This window comes from Engystomops pustulosus, chromosome 5 (assembly GCF_040894005.1).
Source record: "Engystomops pustulosus chromosome 5, aEngPut4.maternal, whole genome shotgun sequence".
Lineage (NCBI taxonomy): Eukaryota > Metazoa > Chordata > Amphibia > Anura > Leptodactylidae > Engystomops > Engystomops pustulosus.
This window is the reverse complement of record NC_092415.1, coordinates 134,909,388-134,928,608: the sequence shown is the minus strand read 5'-3', so window position 1 is coordinate 134,928,608 and position 19,221 is coordinate 134,909,388. Positions and strand designations below refer to the sequence as shown.

Below are 19,221 nucleotides of genomic sequence, written 5' to 3'. Positions count from 1 at the left end.
AATGGGTTTTCCCACTCATTCAAGTTAGCCCATATTCCTGGGAGAGGGCCTAACTTGGTGATCGGGGGGTCTCAGTGATGAGACCCACACAGATCAGGAAAACGAGGGGTTCAATGGGGTCCCCCTCAGTCGGACCCCTCTGACTGGTATACTCATCTGCTATGGGCAGTTGTTTTTATGCACTTAATGTACTCCTTTCACTTTAAATTGTACATCTATATTCACTTTTTATTTTGTACTTATATTTACACTTAGGTCGTATTTACATTATTTCCTATATTTCGGTAGTTTTACCTACTGACTTACATCCATTTTGCACAATTCCACATTTTCATTAACAATATCTATACATTATTACACATTTATTCACAATAGTTATTGAATATGTGTCGTAGAGGTTTATGTTTGATATAGGCATATGATTCCAACTATGGGAAACAATCAGGAATTATCCCTCTACTTGCTCACACCTAACATGGCCCCTGCATGCATGGTGGAGGTGTGCCCATGTGCTGGAAGTTACATCATTGTCTTGTCTTGACTCACCCTCCACCACTTTCTGGTGGACATCTAAGATTTTTATGGATCTTAGGGAGGATGTATTTAACTGCTTTAATGAGATTTGGTATGGTCAAATAGTTATGCATGTCATCACTGATTATACCTTTTTATGCTGCCAGGTCAAGAACATATTTAATGCAATGCTCCAATTCAAATATGGGCTTCATGGACACGTTTGTATACAGATTTGTCATTTAATTGTTGCTGTATCTTTGCCACATAGGCTGAAGTGTCCACAACGACGACAGCCCTGTCTTTAGCAGCAGGTTTTATTGGTAATGTTGCCATCATGGGCAAGTTGGTTAAGTGCTGAGATCTCCTCACTAGTCATGTTTCTATGTGTCAATATATAAATACACTCATGTCTCAAACGGTCTAAATCCTTTTAACCAATAGCATCAATAAAAGCACTTTTATCTGGTGTAAAATTACTTTTGTTAGACAATTTAAACTGTTTAGGATCTAGGGCATTACATGTACAAGAACTAACATGGGTATTGTTATGAAGCCAATATTTCACCTTGATAATAGGACAAAACTTTATATAGAGATATTTACCATAACTGCTTCCTGCTCTCGGGCTTTCATCTGCTGCTGCCAAGTGTTTTAGAGGTCTCAGTCTGCCATCAAGAGTCTTTATTCTTTGGGCAATATGCACCCAGCACTCTAATGGGAGTTAGGCATTTAGTATTTTTATACTTACCTTACATGCTCCATCACTGATTCTCTAAGCAGTCTGTGACAGAAGCAAACATTCATCATGGCTACTGCTTGCATCTGTGTCACATGTGCGCATGTACCCCTCTGCTCACATCTCCAAACGGAATTAGTTAAATGATGCTTACTTTGCTTGAAGTTCACATAAATCCTGTGAGTGATATGCACCACTCACTTCATGTTTGGGTATGGGAGCAGCATGGGACTACTAGTGAGACACTGCGGCACATTTACTTACCCGGTCCCTGCTCAAACCCGATCCGGAATGTCCGCCGGAATGCCCATCTGTCGCGATTCATGAAGATCATGCCCCCGATTTCCGGCATGTGTCACTTCCCCGTTCAGGTCCGCTGGAGTTCACCATCTTCCTCCTGATGGTTTTAATTGAATTGTTAAATCCTGCACATAGTCCAAATCCGTCGGATCCTCTGACGGCCCACCGTTTTGTGATGCGTGAAAGCCAGCGCAATTGCGGCATAATACGATAGCGTGCGGCACAATCTCTGGTGCGATCCCCGAAAAGTTGGGAAAACCGACGAAAATGCGGCCGTTCCTAGTTGTTCACATTGGGGCACATTTACTTACCCATCCCGTCGCGATCCCCAGGTACGTTGTCTGACTAGGATTCGGAGCTGCCGCTAAGATTGTGCGTCCAATTTCCTGCATGTGTCGATTCCCCGTTCAGGTCCGCCGGAGTTCACCATCTTCTTCCTGATGCATGTAAGTGCATGGCTTGCGACACAGTTTGAATTTTAAATTCCATGGTTTGTCTGAATCAGTCGAGTTGTACGATGGCCACGCCCCCCGATTTGTGTCACATTAAAGCCGGCGCCGATGCGGCGCAAAACGGAAAAATTATATAAACACAACACATTTGCTGTTAGAGCAGTGGTTCTCAACCTTTCTAATGCTGTGACCCTGCAATACAGTTCCTCATGCTGTGGTGACCCCAAACCATGCAACTCGCAGTAAAAACACAGTAAAATTTTGGCTCCGATGGCTTTAAGCGACCCCCGGTTTTGGTCGTTCGACCCCCACTGGGGTCCCGACCCACAGGTTGAGAACCACTGTGTTAGAGGAAGTTATTTCTGGAAAATAGAGGATTAGTAAATTGATACTCAGGGTCACATTCACACCCCCTTCTCTTGGAATTTTAATTCTGGAAAATACATGGTTAGAAAAGACTATATTGTAGCCACAATTTTATATGTTTTTGCAAATTATCAGGAAATGCTGCCTCTAAATTTAAAAATGATATTTTGAGCCTGAGAAAATGTGACAACTGAAAAAACACATTCATATCAAGTCACTTGAACTAACTTGCCCCTCGAGACATAGTACGAACCTTACCCTATCCCTCAACAGTCACAGTCGTAGTCAGTGTTTTATTGAAGGACAGCAGGAGGCAACAAAATCTTTTAGTGTAACGTATGGCAATATATTACTGGACCTGTGAACATATGATAATTGTATCTACTAATTAGTTGCAGAACAGGTCGTGAGGTAAACAGAGCCAATTTTACGTAATTCAAAATGGGATTATTTTTTCGTCAGACTGGAACACTATTTCGGAAGAACTGGCTTTGTCGTGTAAGACAACCGGTAAGTTCATCTGATGCTTGTCTTGTAATTAATAATGGTATTGAAAGGACCAAATAGTTTTATTACTAAGCTTAAAGATATTATACAGTGTTTTTATTTAATGTTTGCTTTTACTGTCTTTTATGCTTCATATGATATAAATTTATGTGTTGCTTGGATGAACTTGATTCAGTTTTAGCCTTGAGCATGATCTATCTAGGACAGATGCAGAAATGTCAAATCACAAAGGCAACCTACCAAAAATTTTGCATGGCTTTTTAGAAACAATTCTATAAAGAGTATCAATGATACATAAGAGAAAATAATAGAAAATGATTAATTTTGACAATAATGTACAAAAAGATAGTTTATGAATATTCTATGTGAAAATAAACACTTTTTCTCTCATTATATACATTATAAATATTTTTGTGAAATATATTCCAGTTTAATACTATAGTAGTTAAAATCAGTAGTACATTTCTAATATTCTATAGAATATAGCTTAAATGAAAAAAAGCTGAAAAATACATTATAATGGAGAAATTATTATTAATAAAGAAGGAAGTAATATTTCAGAAACAATAAAGATTACATTAAAGATCAAAAGGTGTATTAGTAAAATCAGACTATATCATGCTTGTCAAAATGAAAATATAATCCGCAAGCAACCTACCCTTTATGGCATCTCCTCTTTTATGTTAAAATTTGCATTTTTATCTATACAAAATCATATATCAGCGAGCTGTGAAGAGTTAATTTATGCTTGAGATGAGCCACTAGTGCGACATAGGACCTAGAACCATGCTTTTTAGTCATATTAAAGATAATAATCTCATCTTTCAAAAACACTAGTAGTTATGTGAGCTACGGAGATAAGGAAAGTAGCAGATCCGATTCCTGTCTATGTCTTTCACTACCTTTATCTGTTATGTATGTGTTTTAACCTGATTTGATTTTTAAGATGAGATGCTTATTTTCAATATGATTAATATGGAGGTGATTTTTATAGTGAAACATAAAAGAGGGTATGCTAGTCCTGTGGTGGCTGCTAGTGTAGTGTGGTAAAGCTGGCGACAATGTCCGTTTAAAGAGGACCTGTCACCCTGTATAAGCCGGCTAGAAGCTGCTTAATCCTAGCGCTAGCCCAGATGTAGCAGTGTTAAACTTCTAGCTTTATGGGAACCTTCCGATAAAGCTAGCAAACACTGCAGTACATAGCACTGTGAATGCCGGACTGAGCTTACAGTGGTCCGGTGTATTCATGAGAGGGCGGTTTGGGGGGCTCCCCTCTTCTTCTTCCCTGGACCCCTCCCCGCCATAGGCGAACTTTAAACGACAGTCACCGCCACCTCGCACATCACCTCTTGACAGGGGCGGACTGGCCATTAAGCCCACCAGGGGAAATCCCGGTGACCTGACTGCTCCGTGGCTGGTATGGGTCCCGTCTGGGGTCGGGCGGGGCCAGTCTAAAAATAATAAACGCTGTACTCACCCTTTCCGGCGTTCCCCCAAAGCTCCGCAACTTTATCCTTTCTGGACGGCAGTGACAGCTCCTTGCGCCGTCGGGCGCACCGACTGTGACGTCAGCCACTAGCCGACGTCATACTCTGTGCGCGGCCGGCGCACGGAGCTGTCACTGCCGGCTGGAGAGGATAAAGTTGCGGAACTTCAGTGGAGCGCCGGAAAGGGTGATTACAGCATTTATTATTTTTATGTGCCGGGCAGGGGGCAGACTGTATACAGTTTAACTGGGGGGACTGGCTGGCTGTTTAACTGGGAGGACTAGCTGGCTGTACAACTGGGGGGACTGGCTGGCTGTATAATACAGTGGGACTTGCTGGCTGTATAACTTGGGGGACTGGCGGGCTGTATACTGGGGGGGACTGGCTGGCTGTATAACTTGGGGGACTGGCGGGCTGTATACTGGGGGGGACTGGCTGGCTGTATAACTGGGGGGACTGGCTGGCTGTATACTGAGGGGGGACTGGCTGGCTTTATACTGAGGGGGGATTGGCTGGCTGTATACTGAGGGGGGACTGGGTGGCTGTAAACTGAGGGGGGACTGGCTGGCTTTATACTGAGGGGGGACTGGCTTGCTGTATACTGAGGGAGGGCTGGCTGTATACTGCAGGGGGGGGGCTGGCTGTATATTTGGGGGGACTGCCTGGCTGTGTACTGGGGGGACTTGTTGGCTTTATAACTGGGAGGGCTGGCTGGCTGTATACTGAGGGGGGGCCTTCTGGCTCTATTCTGAGGGGGCTGGCTGGCTGTATAACTGGGGGGACTGGCTGGTTGTATACTGGGGGGACAGGTTGGGTGTATAACTAGGGGGACAGGCTGGCTGTATAACTGGGGGAATGGAAGGCTTTATATCTGGGGGGACTGGCTGGCTGTATACTGGGGGACTGGCTGGCTGTATACTGAGGGGGACTGGCTGGCTGTATACTGAGGTGGCTGGCTGTATACTGAGGGAGGGCTGGATGGCTGTATAACTTGGGGGACTGCTGGGCTGTATACTGAGGGGGATTGGCTGGCTGTATACTGAGGGAGACTGGCTGGCTGGCTGTATACTAAGGGGGAATGGCTGGCTGTATATTGAGGGGGACTGGCTGGCTGTATAATGGTGGGGACTCGCTGGCTGTATACTGGGGGCGGCTGACTGGCTGTACACTGGGGGGGCTAGCTGGCTGTATACTGGGGGGGGGGGCTGGCTGTATACATGGGGCTAACTGGTGGTGTTATATGGCATAGTAGTAGTAATAATATTCTTGCACATAGCGGGCAATATTCTAGTAGTTATATTCTTGTACATAGAGAGCAGCATTATAGTAGTTATATTCTTGTACATAGGGGGCAGTATTATAGTAGTTTTATTCTTGTACATAGGGACAGTATTATAGTAGTTTTATTCTTGTACATAGTGAGCAGTATTATTGTAATTATATTCTTGTACATAGGGGCAGTATTATAGTAGTTATATTCCTATACATAGGGGGCAGTGTATATATATATATAATTCAGTATTAAGTTGTGTTCTTTTAAAAAATAAGAGTTATTCCTGTAAAAGTGAGGTAGTATGAGTCTCTTTTGCTGCGCTATAGATGTTGATTTAGACCATCTATCAACAGTTTGTGTGGGGTTTAGTAACTCCACCCACATCACATGGTCATGCCTACTTGTTTTGAGCCCACAGAATGGGACCGCTTTTAAAGTTTTTTTCCAGGGCCACTTTAAATTCCCAGTCCCCTGCCTCTTGAATACACCGGACCACTGTAAGCTTGTCGTTCACACCACTACATACTGCAGTGTTTTCTAGCTTTATCGTAAGGTTCCGATAAAGATTATGGGTTTGCTCATCAGTAGATTTATCTACATGTATCAATATATCAATTGTCATGAGCTCTGTGTGAGCCTTGAATTCTGTGTGTGATCCTAATTTTATGAGCTTTTAATTATTATGGATTAATAAAGATAGTATTGTTAATTATAGTTTGTGTCAAATATGGTACATTTGTTCCTTGAAGTGGGTAGTTTTGTAGGAGCAGGATATTTGTAATTGTGAAAGTGAGATAACAATTGTTTTTGTTCTCGGTAGCTATATAGGTGTTGATTTCAAATTCCATGTCCCCGGGGGTAATTGGCAAGGCACAGATTCTAAAGACTCTAAAGTGCCACTTTTCAAACCTGTAAAGACAAGCACATCTTGAACCTAAGATATAAGGAAGGCTCATTAGTATGCAAGGGTTGTAATGTGCAACGTTTTTTTAGGGAAAATTCAACAAAGGAAAATCATATCTACCAAAATAACTTTTACATAAACCATAATTATGAGCATCCACCAACAAGGTGGGGTCATATTGTTAGCCCTATCATTCTTGTGTATCATTTTAAGTCCTCCAGGAACTCCACTGAATCACATAATAGCTCAAATTCTGGGCATAAACTCATCACGCCTGGTATGGGGTTGTCAGGGTACACAGTGTCTGTGGACCCTCTGGACCACCACAGGACATGATGGTACTAGCCCACATCCGGGACCGTAGTCTAAGTGGCACCTGGTCTTCACCAGAGCCCGCCATGGTGGCAGCCAAGGTAGTACGGAGATGCAGGACACAGTCCGAGCCTGGGGTGACGGCAGGAGAACAGTTAGGGAGGATATGCTGGAACTTAGGGCAGGAACACAGGAGCTGGCACACTGTACAGGCAGGCAAGAATGGAGGAGGCCCTTTAAATCTTGAAGAGCCGGCGCGCACGCTCCCCAGAGCGGTAGGATGCGGACCAGGAGTGGTGAGTATAGGCCCAATACAACAGCGGGGACCACAACACAAAGAGGGACAAAGCTGTGCTCGCAATCCGCGACATGGATCGCAGGGGCACCCGTGACAGGTTCAGAGGTAATGGTGTGCCCAGTTGATCGGAGGCAATTGTACGATTAGAACATTTTCCTTTCATAAATTGGGACATTTCACAAAAAACATTTGTAAAAACATGCTGATCAATGGGGGTCTCAGTGATGGAACCCCCATGGATCACGAGAAAAGAGATCCCGTCACACCTATTGTCAGCTCCCTGAAATGACTGGAACAGCCTGTCTTCAAAGCACAAGATTTAACCATTTTATTTTATGAATATGTTTCATAAATGTGTAAAATAACCAAAGAACATCGAAGCAACTTTAAAATATTATTAGTTACAAAAAGTTTTTAGCCCTATTCTTTTTTTGCAGAATTTCTGTAAATTATCAAATACCATATCTTTCCCACCAAACAAAACACTGCATTATACAAAATATATAGAACAGGGTTATTTCTGTGTTTCATTGAAATAGAAAACAATAATGCATTACCTACTAGTAGGCACAGCTTACTGCTTTACAGATAAAACACATCTACCGCTGCTGGGAGAGGTATTGGGATTTTTGCTTAGTAATAATTCAGCAGGGCATAGTTAGACAGTTTATGTCAGATTTTCCAATAAAAAAAACTCAGGTATCTTTATTTACAAATGACCACGCCAATTTTGACCTCCTGAGGTCTGGAGCCCTTCTCAAGCAAAAGTTTAGTGCACAAGTATATATGGTCTCATGGGTTAATTAGTGATGACATCAAAATTCTAATATAAGTCTTTTTTTGGCCCTCATAAACAACCAATCAAGTATAAATATCTAAAATGCATTAAATATATAGTATAATATATTTACACCATTCAAAAGGTAAGATGTGTAGCGACACAGCCAGCTAAATCTTGCTGCACCAAAAAGCAAATTTGTATACACATACAAAATGAATTTTCACCATAATTAGAGAATGTTGTAAAACAGAAAAGAAATACCTGGAAAGCTTATAAAGTGCCATTCCTAAGAGAGGTTTAGGAGTTGGGCAGTGGTGAACCCCTTTCCATTGTACTGCTAGAGAGTACTGTGTGCTGTGCTCAATAACTGCATTAACTGTTTGAGAATTGCATGGGAGCATTAATTATGTATTAATTGAATAGTATATTAGGTTCCTAATTAGGTATCTAATGGATTTAACCTGTTTGCTCCACTGCACTGCGTATTCACATCCTAAATGTGAAGCCAGTCCGGGATTAGGATGGATGGCACATTAGGGTATATGGAAAGGGCTCATACAGCCTTTACATTAATGCACCGACACCTGGTGGACATCGGTCTCAAGACCTTAGTGAATCGCCGGCAGACCCGAATCCTCGTCGGAGAACGCGCTGCTGGATCGCGACAGGACCGGGTAAGTTAATGTGCCCCAATGTGTATTAAAAAAAGGTTTTGCCATCGTCTGGCCCTAATAACTTTTTCATACTCTGATGCACCAGGAATAGGTTGGTGAACTCCGTCGGACCTCGGTGCAGCACCGACACTTGGTGGACATCGGTTGCAAGACCTTAGTGAATCGCCGGCAGACCCGAATCCTCGTCGGAGAACGCGCCGCTGGATCGTGACAGGACCGGGTAAGTTAATGTGCCCCAATGTGTATTAAAAAAAGGTTTTGCCATCTTCTGACCCTAATAACTTTTTCATACTCCGATGTATAGAGCTGTGTAAAATGTCATTTTTTGCAAGATGAGCTGACGTTTTAAATGCTACCATTTATGTAAAATGGTGTCAAAGGCTTGTGCCAGACATTTGGGGGCTATTTTCAATTATGTAGTTAATCTCCGGCAATAATTGTTTTTATATTTTGATAGATCGGGCATTTTGCGACGCATCAATACCTAGCAAGTTTATGATTTTTACTGTTTATTTCGTTTTATATGAGGTCTAGGGAAAGGGGGTGATTTGAAATTTTATTTATTTATTTATTTTTTTTTACCATTTTTTTAGACCCTGTTGGGTCTTTAATAGAGATGAGCGAACATACTCGTCCGAGCTTGATGCGTACTCGAAACTGCTCGTTGCTCGGACTAATACTTCGCCCGCTCGAGAAAATGGCATCTCCCGCCGTTTTGCTTTTTGGCGGCCAGAAACAGAGCCAATCACAAGCCAGGAGACTCTGCACTCCACCCAGCATGACGTGGTACCCTTACACGTCGATAGCAGTGGTTGGCTGGCCAGATCAGGTGACCCTGGAATAGACTAGCCCCTGCCCGCGCTGCTCGGATCATTCTGTGTCTGGATTCCGCTAGGGAGAGAGCTGCTGCTGGTCAGGGAAAGCGTTAGGCTGTTCTATTAGAATAGTGTTAGGCAGGAGTGATTCTACAAGAACCCAACAGCCCTTCTTAGGGCTACAATAACGTTATACATTTTTTTTTTTTATTTGCTTGTGGCTGGGCTTGCTGGCACTAGTAGTGCAGCTAGTACCATATTGTGAGGAATTTGCAGGGGGACTTGCTACCGTTGTGTTTAGCTCTTAGTGACACACATATCCACCTCAAACACCAAAGTGGGACAATTTATTAGGGGTTTGATTAGAATTAGGCAGAGTCTGCTGATTTATTTTTTTTTTTACATTTATTTCATTTTATAGCTCAAACTCATCTTGCAAAGCAGTGTGCTTTCAGTGTAGGCTACAAAATAGCCATAGGAGAACCCCAACGGCTTACTTAGGCCTACAATAGCAATATATTTTCATTTTTTTGTTTGCTTGTGTCTGGGCTTGCTGGCATTAGTAGTGCAGCTAGTACCATATTGTGAGGAATTTGCTGGGAGACCTGCGACCGTTGTGTTTAGCTCTTAGTGACACGCATATCCACCTCAAACACTGAAGTGGGACAATTTATTAGGGGTTTGATTAGAATTAGGCAGAGTCTGCTGATTTTTTTTTTTTTTTTACCTTTATTTCATTTTATAGCTCAAACTCATCAGGCACAGCACAAAATCCAGTTGTGGGCTGTCAGTGTAGGTTAGAAACTAGCCATAGCAATAGGATAGCATCGTTTTGTTAAAAAAAATAAAAAAATAAAAAAAAATAAACACAAAAAAAAAAAAATTTAAAGTTTACACTTTAATTTGGAAAATGTTTAACCCTAGGGCGAGGGGTAGAGAACGAGGGCGTGGACGTGGGCGTCCAACTACTGCAGGGGTCAGAGGCCTTGGTCCTGGGCGGGGTGAGACACCACCTGCTGATGAGGGAGCAGGGGAACGCCGCAGAGCTACACTCCCTAGGTTCATCATGTCTCAAGTTACTGGGACTCGTGGTAGAGCACTGTTGAGGCCAGAACAGTGCGAAGAGGTGATGTCGTGGATTGCGGACAATGCTTCTAGCCATTTGTCCACCAGTCAGTCTTCCACGCAGTCCACCCATGTCACCGAAATCAGCACTCCTCCGGCTCCTCCACCTCAGCCTCCTTCCCCCCAGTCTGCCCCCTCCCAGCAAAATTTGGCATTTGAACCGGCATACTCTGAGGAACTGTTTTCTGGACCCTTCCCACAGTCACAAACCACTTGTCCGGTTGCTGCTGAGCAATTTTCCGATGCCCAGGTTTTCCACCAGTCGCAGTCTGTGGGTGATGATGACATTATTCACGTAGTGGAAGAAGTGTGTAAAGAGGTGTCGGACGATGAGGAGACACGGTTGTCAGACAGTGGTGAAGTTGTTGTCAGGGCAGGAAGTCCGAGGGGGGAGCAGACTGAGGGATCGGAGGATGATGAGGTGACAGACCCAAGCTGGGTTGATAGGCCGGGTGAACACAGTGCTTCTGAGACGGAGGCGAGTCCTCGACCAGAACAGGTTGGAAGAGGCAGTGGTGGGGCCAGACGGAGAGGCAGGGCCAGAGCTGGTGCATCAGCGCCAAATGTTGCCCGTAGTCAAGCTCCCGTGGCGAGGGCTAGATTTTCAGAAGTCTGGAGGTTCTTTAAAGAAACACCGGATTACCGACGGACTGTGGTGTGCAACCTGTGCCAAACCAGGATCAGCAGGGGTTCCACCACTACTAGCTTAACTACCACCAGTATGCGCAGGCATATGAATGCTAAACACCCCACTCAATGGCACCAAGCCCGTTCACCTCCGGCCGGGCACACCACTGCTCCTTCCCCTGTGTCATCTGCTAGTCAGCCCCCTGCCCAGGACCACGGCCCAAACACCTCCCGTGCGAAAACCCCATCTTCGCCTCCACGATCCTCCACAGCATCCACCAGCGTTCAGCTCTCCATACCCCAGACGCTGGAGCGCAAAAGGAAGTATAGCGCAACCCACCCACACGCCCGAGCGCTCAACGTCCACATCTCCAAGTTGCTTAGCCTGGAGATGCTGCCCTATAGGCTGGTAGAGACCGAGGCCCTTCGAAACCTCATGGCGGCGGCCGCCCCCTCGGTATGCGGTCCCCAGCCGCCACAACTTTTCCCGATGTGCCGTCCCAGCCCTGCACAAGCACGTGTCAGAGAACATCATCCGTGCCCTGACCAACGCCGTTTCTGACAAGGTCCACCTGACCACGGACACGTGGACGAGTGCTGCCGGGCAGGGCCACTATATATCGCTGACGGCACATTGGGTTAACTTGGTGGAGGCTGGGACCGAGTCTGACCCTGGGGCTGCTCATATACTGCCGACGCCGAGGATTGCGGGGCCTACCTCGGTCCAGGTCTCAAAGGCCTACTATGCCTCCTCCTCCTCCCACCCCTCCTCCACCTCCTCCGAATTTCCATCCGTGGGCATGGCGCCATCAGTCGGTAGCTCTAGGCACAGCAGCAGTGCCATTGCTAAGCGACAGCAGGCGGTGCTCAAACTGCTGAGACTAGGCGATAAAAGGCAAACCGCCCAAGAGCTATTACAGGGCATCACGGCGCAGACTGATCTGTGGCTGGCACCGCTGAACCTGAAGCCAGGCATGGTTGTGTGTGACAACGGTCGTAACCTGGTGGTGGCTATGCAACTCGGCAGACTGACACATGTGCCATGCCTGGCCCATGTGTTAAATCTCATAGTTCAGCGTTTCCTCAAGACCCCAATCTGTCTGATTTGCTCACGAAGGTGCGCCGCATCTGTGCGCATTTCAGGAAGTCCAGCACAGATGCTGCCACTCTCAGGGCAGCGCAGCGCCGCTTCCAACTGCCCGCTCACCGACTGTTGTGCGACGTGCCCACGAGGTGGAATTCAACATTAACCATGTTATCCAGAGTTTACCAGCAGCACAGAGCGATTGTAGACTGTCAGATGTCAACTTCCACCAGAACTGGTAGTCAGGTCAGTCAGCTTCCTCAAGTCTACAATGAGGAGTGGACGTGGATGTCTGATATCTGTCAGGTGCTGAGTAACTTTGAGGAGTCAACACAGATGGTCAGTGGCCATGCCGCCATCATCAGTCTCACCATCCCGCTGCTTGGCCTGTTGAAAAACTCTCTGGTCAGCATGAAGTCGGAAGCTTTGCGCTCGTCACACGAGACGGGGGAAGAAGATTCCGTTGTTGATAGCCAAAGCACCCTTAGGTCTGTTTCTCAGCGCATATCGGAGGAGGTGGAGGAGGATGAGGAGGAAGAGGAGGAGAATGTTGGCGAGACACAAGAGGGGACCATTGTTCAGTCCTTCACTGTTCAGCGTGTATGAGCAGAAGAAGAGGAGTTGTAGGAGGAGGAAATGGGCAGTCAGGCCAGTGAGGGGAGTGAATTCTTGCGCGTTGGGACTCTGGCACATATGGCAGATTTCATGCTAGGCTGTCTATCCCGTGACCCTCGCGTTCAAAGAATTTATTCCAGCACCGATTACTGGGTATTCACTCTCCTGGACCCACGGTACAAGCAAAATCTTTCCACTCTCATCCCTGGAGAGGAAAGGAGTGTGAGAATGCATGAATACAAGCAGGCCCTGGTGCACAAGCTGAAACAGTATTTCCCTTCTGACAGCGCTAGCGGCAGAGGGCGTACTTCTGCGGGACAAGTAGCGAGGGAGAGTAGGCGAGCGGGCAGCTTGTCCAGCACTGGCATTGGTGCGCTTTACAAGGCCTTTGCCAGTTTTATGTCACCCCAGCAAGACACTGTCACCTGTCCCCAGTCTCGGCAGAGTAGGGCTGATCTTTACAGAAAGATGGCGAGGGAGTACGTAGCTGACCATACCATCGTCCTAAATGATCACACAGCTCCCTACAACTACTGGGTTTCAAAGCTGGACATGTGGCACGAACTGGCGCTGTACGCCTTGGAGGTTCTTGCCTGCCCTGCCGCTAGCGTGTTGTCCGAGCGGGTTTTCAGTGCAGCTGGTGGCATCATCACCGATAAGCGTACACGCCTGTCGACTGACAGCGCTGACAGGCTGACGCTTATCAAGATGAATAAAGCCTGGATTTCTCCGGATTTTCATTCTCCACCAGGTGAAAGAAGCTCAACCTAAATAATGTATGCACTCCTCCTCCTCATTGTCCTCCTTCTCCTCCTCTTTGTACACTAAAGCATAGGAAACTGGCTATTTTTTGCCAGGGCCAACTGGCTCTAGCTATAGTACTCTATGTATTTAATTTTTCTGGAGGGCCACCTACCCGGTCCTCTGTTTTAAGCAATTTTTGGGAGTGCCACATACAGGCACTAAATCTATTTTTTTTCCTGGAGGACCACCTACCTGCTCCTCTGGTTTGAAAACTGTTTTGGACTGCCCCATACAGGCACTCAATTTATTTAATTTTTCTGGAGGACCACCTACCTGCTCCTCTGGTTTGAAAACTTTTTTGGACTGCCACATACAGGCACTATCCAAATTAAATTGTCTCCATAGCAGCCTCCACATGTCGTCTTTTTAGCTGGCTCCACACGTTGTCTCCATTGCTACCTCCACACGTCATCGCCATAGCTGCCTCCAAAAGTCGTCCATATAGCTGCCTCCATACATGGTCTCCTTATCAAACGAGCTGTGTCAGGCAGAATTTTGGGTTGTTTTCATGGATTCCACATCAAACTTGTTAGCTTTGTCGCCACCCTGCTGTGTAATCCACAAAATATACTGGCAAACTTTTATCATTTACCAATATTATTTCAGCGCTTCTTGCGCATCTGTTTACATTCCCCTCACCCGCCATATCCTAAACTTATAAGAACGCTACTACACTTGATCTTATACAAAAGGTTCTTAGAAGTGCTGTTTGGGGAGTAGCCTAGAGACAGGGGCTTGGATTGGCGAAAGCTCGCCTGGCAGCGGAGCGCCAGCTCCATCTCAAGATCCAACTAACATAGTTTTAACTGCAGCACCTTTAATCTACTACTAGTTCACTGCCTCCATACATCGTCCCCTTATCAAACGAGCTGTGTTGGGCAGAATTTTGGGTTGTTTTCATGGCTTCCACATCAAACTTGTTAACTTTGTCGCCACACTGCTGTGTAATCCACAAAATATACTGGCAAACTTTTATCATTTACCAATATTATTTCAGCGCTTCTTGCGCATCTGTTTACATTCCCCTCACCCGCCATATCCTAAACTTATAAGAACGCTACTACACTTGATCTTATACAAAAGGTTCTTAGAAGTGCTGTTTGGGGAGTAGCCTAGAGACAGGGGCTTGGATTGGCGAAAGCTCGCCTGGCTGCGAAGCGCCAGTTCCATCTCAAGATCCAACTAACATAGTTTTAACTGCAGCACCTTTAATCTACTACTAGTTCACTGCCTCCATAAAACGTCCCCTTATCAAACGAGCTATGTCGGGCAGAATTTTGGGTTGTTTTCATGGCTTCCACATCAAACTTGTTAACTTTGTCGCCACCCTGCTGTGTAATCCACAAAATATACTGGCAAACTTTTATCATTTACCAATATTATTTCAGCGCTTCTTGCGCATCTGTTTACATTCCCCTCACCCGCCATATCCTAAACTTATAAGAACGCTACTACACTTGATCTTATACAAAAGGTTCTTAGAAGTGCTGTTTGGGGAGTAGCCTAGAGACAGGGGCTTGGATTGGCGAAAGCTCGCCTGGCAGCGGAGCGCCAGCTCCATCTCAAGATCCAACTAACATAGTTTTAACTGCAGCACCTTTAATCTACTACTAGTTCACTGCCTCCATACATCGTCCCCTTATCAAACGAGCTGTGTCGGGCAGAATTTTGGGTTGTTTTCATGGCTTCCACATCAAACTTGTTAACTTTGTCGCCACACTGCTGTGTAATCCACAAAATATACTGGCAAACTTTTATCATTTACCAATATTATTTCAGCGCTTCTTGCGCATCTGTTTACATTCCCCTCACCCGCCATATCCTAAACTTATAAGAACGCTACTACACTTGATCTTATACAAAAGGTTCTTAGAAGTGCTGTTTGGGGAGCAGCCTAGAGACAGGGGCTTGGATTGGCGAAAGCTCGCCTGGCAGCGGAGCGCCAGCTCCATCTCAAGATCCAACTAACATAGTTTTAACTGCAGCACCTTTAATCTACTACTAGTTCACTGCCTCCATACATCGTCCCCTTATCAAAAGAGCTGTGTCAGGCAGAATTTTCAGGTGTTTCAACAGATACATAGTGGAACGCGGCCCATCTGTCGCCGCCATGCTGGAGACCTGAAGTTGCAATCATAGCAGCGCAAAATGGATGCCCCATACTGTCGCTCTTAATCATGGAACCATTTCCGTAAAAACAATAAAAAATAGAACCACTATGCTATTCCATTATTCCTAGGTGAAATATTCAAACGACCCGGCCTGCTTTGAAAATTATAATTTTTTCAAAGTAAACGCTTCTGGCCCCCAGGCCCATTTTGGGTGGGGAGGAGCCGAGAGACAGGGGCTTGGACAGGCGAAAGCTCGCCTGGCAGTGGACCGCCAGCTCCATCCCAAGATTAGGCAGCCTCAGAGGCATCCATGCATGCTGCCCCTGCTGTTTCCTGTCCATTTTGCCTCCACGATCCTCCACAGCGTCCACCAATGTCTCATTTCAACTCTATACCCCAGACGCTGGAGCACGAGAGGATATGCAGCACATCATACCCTTATCAAACGAGCTGTGTCAGGCAGAATTTTCAGGTGTTTCACCAGATACATAGTGGAACTCGGCCCATCTGTCGCCGCCATGCTGGAGACCTGAAGTTACAATCATAGCAGTGCAATATGAATGCCCCATACTGTCGCTCTTAATCATGGAAGTCGTCTCCATGGCTGCCTCCACATGTCGTCCCCTTATCAAAAGAGCTGTGTCAGGCTCATTTTTCGGGTGTTTCACCAGATACGTTATGGAACTTGTTCACTATGTCGACACCATGCTGTGTTATCAACTAAATATACCGTCAACCTTTTGTTCACATAGGAAATCATTTCACCTCCTTTGGTGAAACCTGAGTGATTTTAGGGTATGTCGCCATGAGACTCTCTAGCCTGCCACTGCTGCCGCTGCCTCTGCATGCCGTCCCCTATAGTGTCAGGGTCAATTATTGGATGTTTTAGATGCTATCTAGCCTCATTCGGTCACTCTGTCATGGCCATGCTGTTGCCCATTAATTTTGGCATAATGGTGCGATTAAGCAGCCTCAGAGGCATCCATGCATGCTGCCCCTGCTGTTTCCTGTCCATTTCCGTGGTGTTTCCATCCTTTTCTGAGGTTCCCAGGTGTTTGGCCAAGCTTCCCTGTGCAGAGCCTTGGTCCCCTTGAAAAATGCTCGAGTCTCCCATTGACTTCAATGGGGCTCGTTATTCGAGACGAGCACTTGAGCATCGGGAAAAGTTCGTCTCGAATAACGAGTACCCGAGCATTTTAGTGCTCGCTCATCTCTAGTCTTTAACCCTAATTGGTCTGATCATTCCTACCATATACAGCAGTACTATGTATTGCAAAACATGACGTTTTTAGGTATAATCAACATTTATTGGAAAAACGTTACAAAAATCAGTACAAACAGGAGATGGCATAATAAACCCGACCACGCAGGGTCAGACGCAACAATGATATGCTCATATGGGGAGGAGAGTTGAAGGGTAAGTCAGCAAGGAGTAAAGCAAGTTAGTAAAAGATAGATATAAAAAAACACTCACATGAATATAAAGAAAAGGGAAATTGGGGGTAGGGGTAAGAAAGGGGAGGAAAGAGGGGACACACACACATAAGGGATAGGTTTTTGAAGGTTGTGGGAGCTACTATACGTTTCATTTATGACAGGAGGAGATCATGAAATCCCTGAGAGTCCAGAAAAACATCCCATGAGGCCCAAGTTGTGTTCGTCTTATTAGGGTCTACTGAATCGTTGGCCACCAACTCCTCCATCCTCCGGATAAAACCGAGCTCCTGAACCCACTCCACTATCGTAGGAGGTTGTGGGCTTTTCCAATGCCTGGGAATTACTGAACGGGCTGCAGTCAAAAAGTGACGAAGGAGACCCTTCTTGATGGAGGAGATAGTACCAGGAATAATCGAGAGTAAAGCTATCTGAGGAGAAGGGGTGGCCGTCTTGCCGGTGACCTGATGATAGGTGTCAAAGATTTTGTTCCAGAATGGTTGAAGGGCTGTACAGCTCCACCAGATATGGAGTAAGGTACCCACTTCCGCACCGCAGCGCCAGCACACATCAGAGACTTCGGGGAAAATTCTGTGGAGCCGAGAGGGGCATCTATACCATCTGGACAATATTTTATAGTTCTTCTCTTGAGCGCTGCAGGGCAGCAGCATCTTGTGCGAGAATAGGATGGCCTTGTCTAACTCAGCGTCTGTAATTTCGACAGAGAGGGCTTCCTCCCATGCACCAATGTAGTTTGGCCTATCAGGAGTGGCATTTTCCAACAATAAGCTGTATATGGTGGAAAGTACATGTGATGGTGGAGAGGACAATCTAAATAATGCTTCCAGGGCCGTGGGGGACGATCCAAATGAGGTGTGTTCTGGGTCAGCCATTATGTAAGATGTCAGTTGCCTGTGCTCTAGCCAGGACAGTGAGGAGTCAGGATGGGAGGCCTGCAAGGACCCCAGAGTGGGGACGGAATTGCCCTCGACAATCTGACCCAGGCGAACGTCGGAAGAAGCCTCCCAACAGAGAAACCTCTGCCTGCCCACGCCAGGTGGGAAGGCAGGATTGTGAAATAGTGGGGTCAGCGGGCCTCTCATCCTAAGCAGGGTATTCATGTTCATCAGCCTGTCCCATGCAAAGAAAAAGTATGGGGAAAACAGAGAATGATTAAGGTCCGAGGGTCTAGAATCAGCTGGGACCCAGGGAAGATAACGTAACGTGGGGGAGGTTAGAACAAATTCTAATTTAACCCACTGTTTAGAGTCAGCGTTATACGTCCAGTCAACCAGTCTTTGAATAATAGCCGCCGTATGATATAACCTTGGATCGGGAAGTCCCACCCCCCCCCTGGCTTTTGTACGTGTCAATACAGAGAAACTTATGCAGCTAGATCCGCCACCCCAGATAAACCTCCGAAAGGGCGTACGTAAAGTCGTAAAAAAGGAGCTCGGGGGTCGGATCGGTAGCGTCTGATATAGATACAGGAATCGGGGCATAGTGTCCATTTCAAGAACGTTTATGCGGCCGAACCAGGAGAGGTGGCGGCTCTGGTGTTGGCCGAGGTCTCTAACCGTTCGGTCTAGGAGTGGTTTGTAATTCAGGGCATACAGTGATGATAGGTCCGCCGAGATATTAATTCCCAAATAGCAAATATGAGAGTTTTTCCATTTAAAGGGAAATTGAGAGGCCTGGTGGAGCACCTCAGTCCCTGGGAGGGAGACATTCAAGATTTCTGATTTGGAGAGGTTGACCTTAAAATTGCTAAGGGAACCAAATTTCCTAAATTCTTCCAGGACATTAGGGAGAGTGATTCTGGGCTGGGAAACATAGAGGAGAAGGTCATCAGCGTATAGTGCCATCTTATACTGTCGAGATCCCACCTGGAGACCGTGTACACTGGGGTTTCGACGAAGGGCAACAGCCAGATGTTCCATGACTATAACATATAAGAGAGGAGATAACGGACAGCCCTGCCTGGTGCCGTTTTTAATGCA

At 45.9% G+C, this 19,221-nt stretch overlaps 1 protein-coding gene across 4 annotated transcripts in view; it reads left to right on the top strand.

Annotated features, from left to right (window-relative positions):
* Positions 1-2,666: 2,666 nt before the first annotated feature.
* The window catches only part of ABCA13 (ATP binding cassette subfamily A member 13), a 590,340-nt gene continuing 573,785 nt past the window's right edge, over positions 2,667-19,221 (top strand). For all 4 annotated transcript variants that reach the window (XM_072153102.1, XM_072153100.1, XM_072153098.1 and 1 more), the window contains exon 1: positions 2,667-2,880. In XM_072153102.1, the coding sequence (XP_072009203.1) occupies positions 2,812-2,880 (69 nt within the window). In that variant the 5' untranslated portion in view covers positions 2,667-2,811. The remainder of the gene's footprint in view (positions 2,881-19,221) is intronic.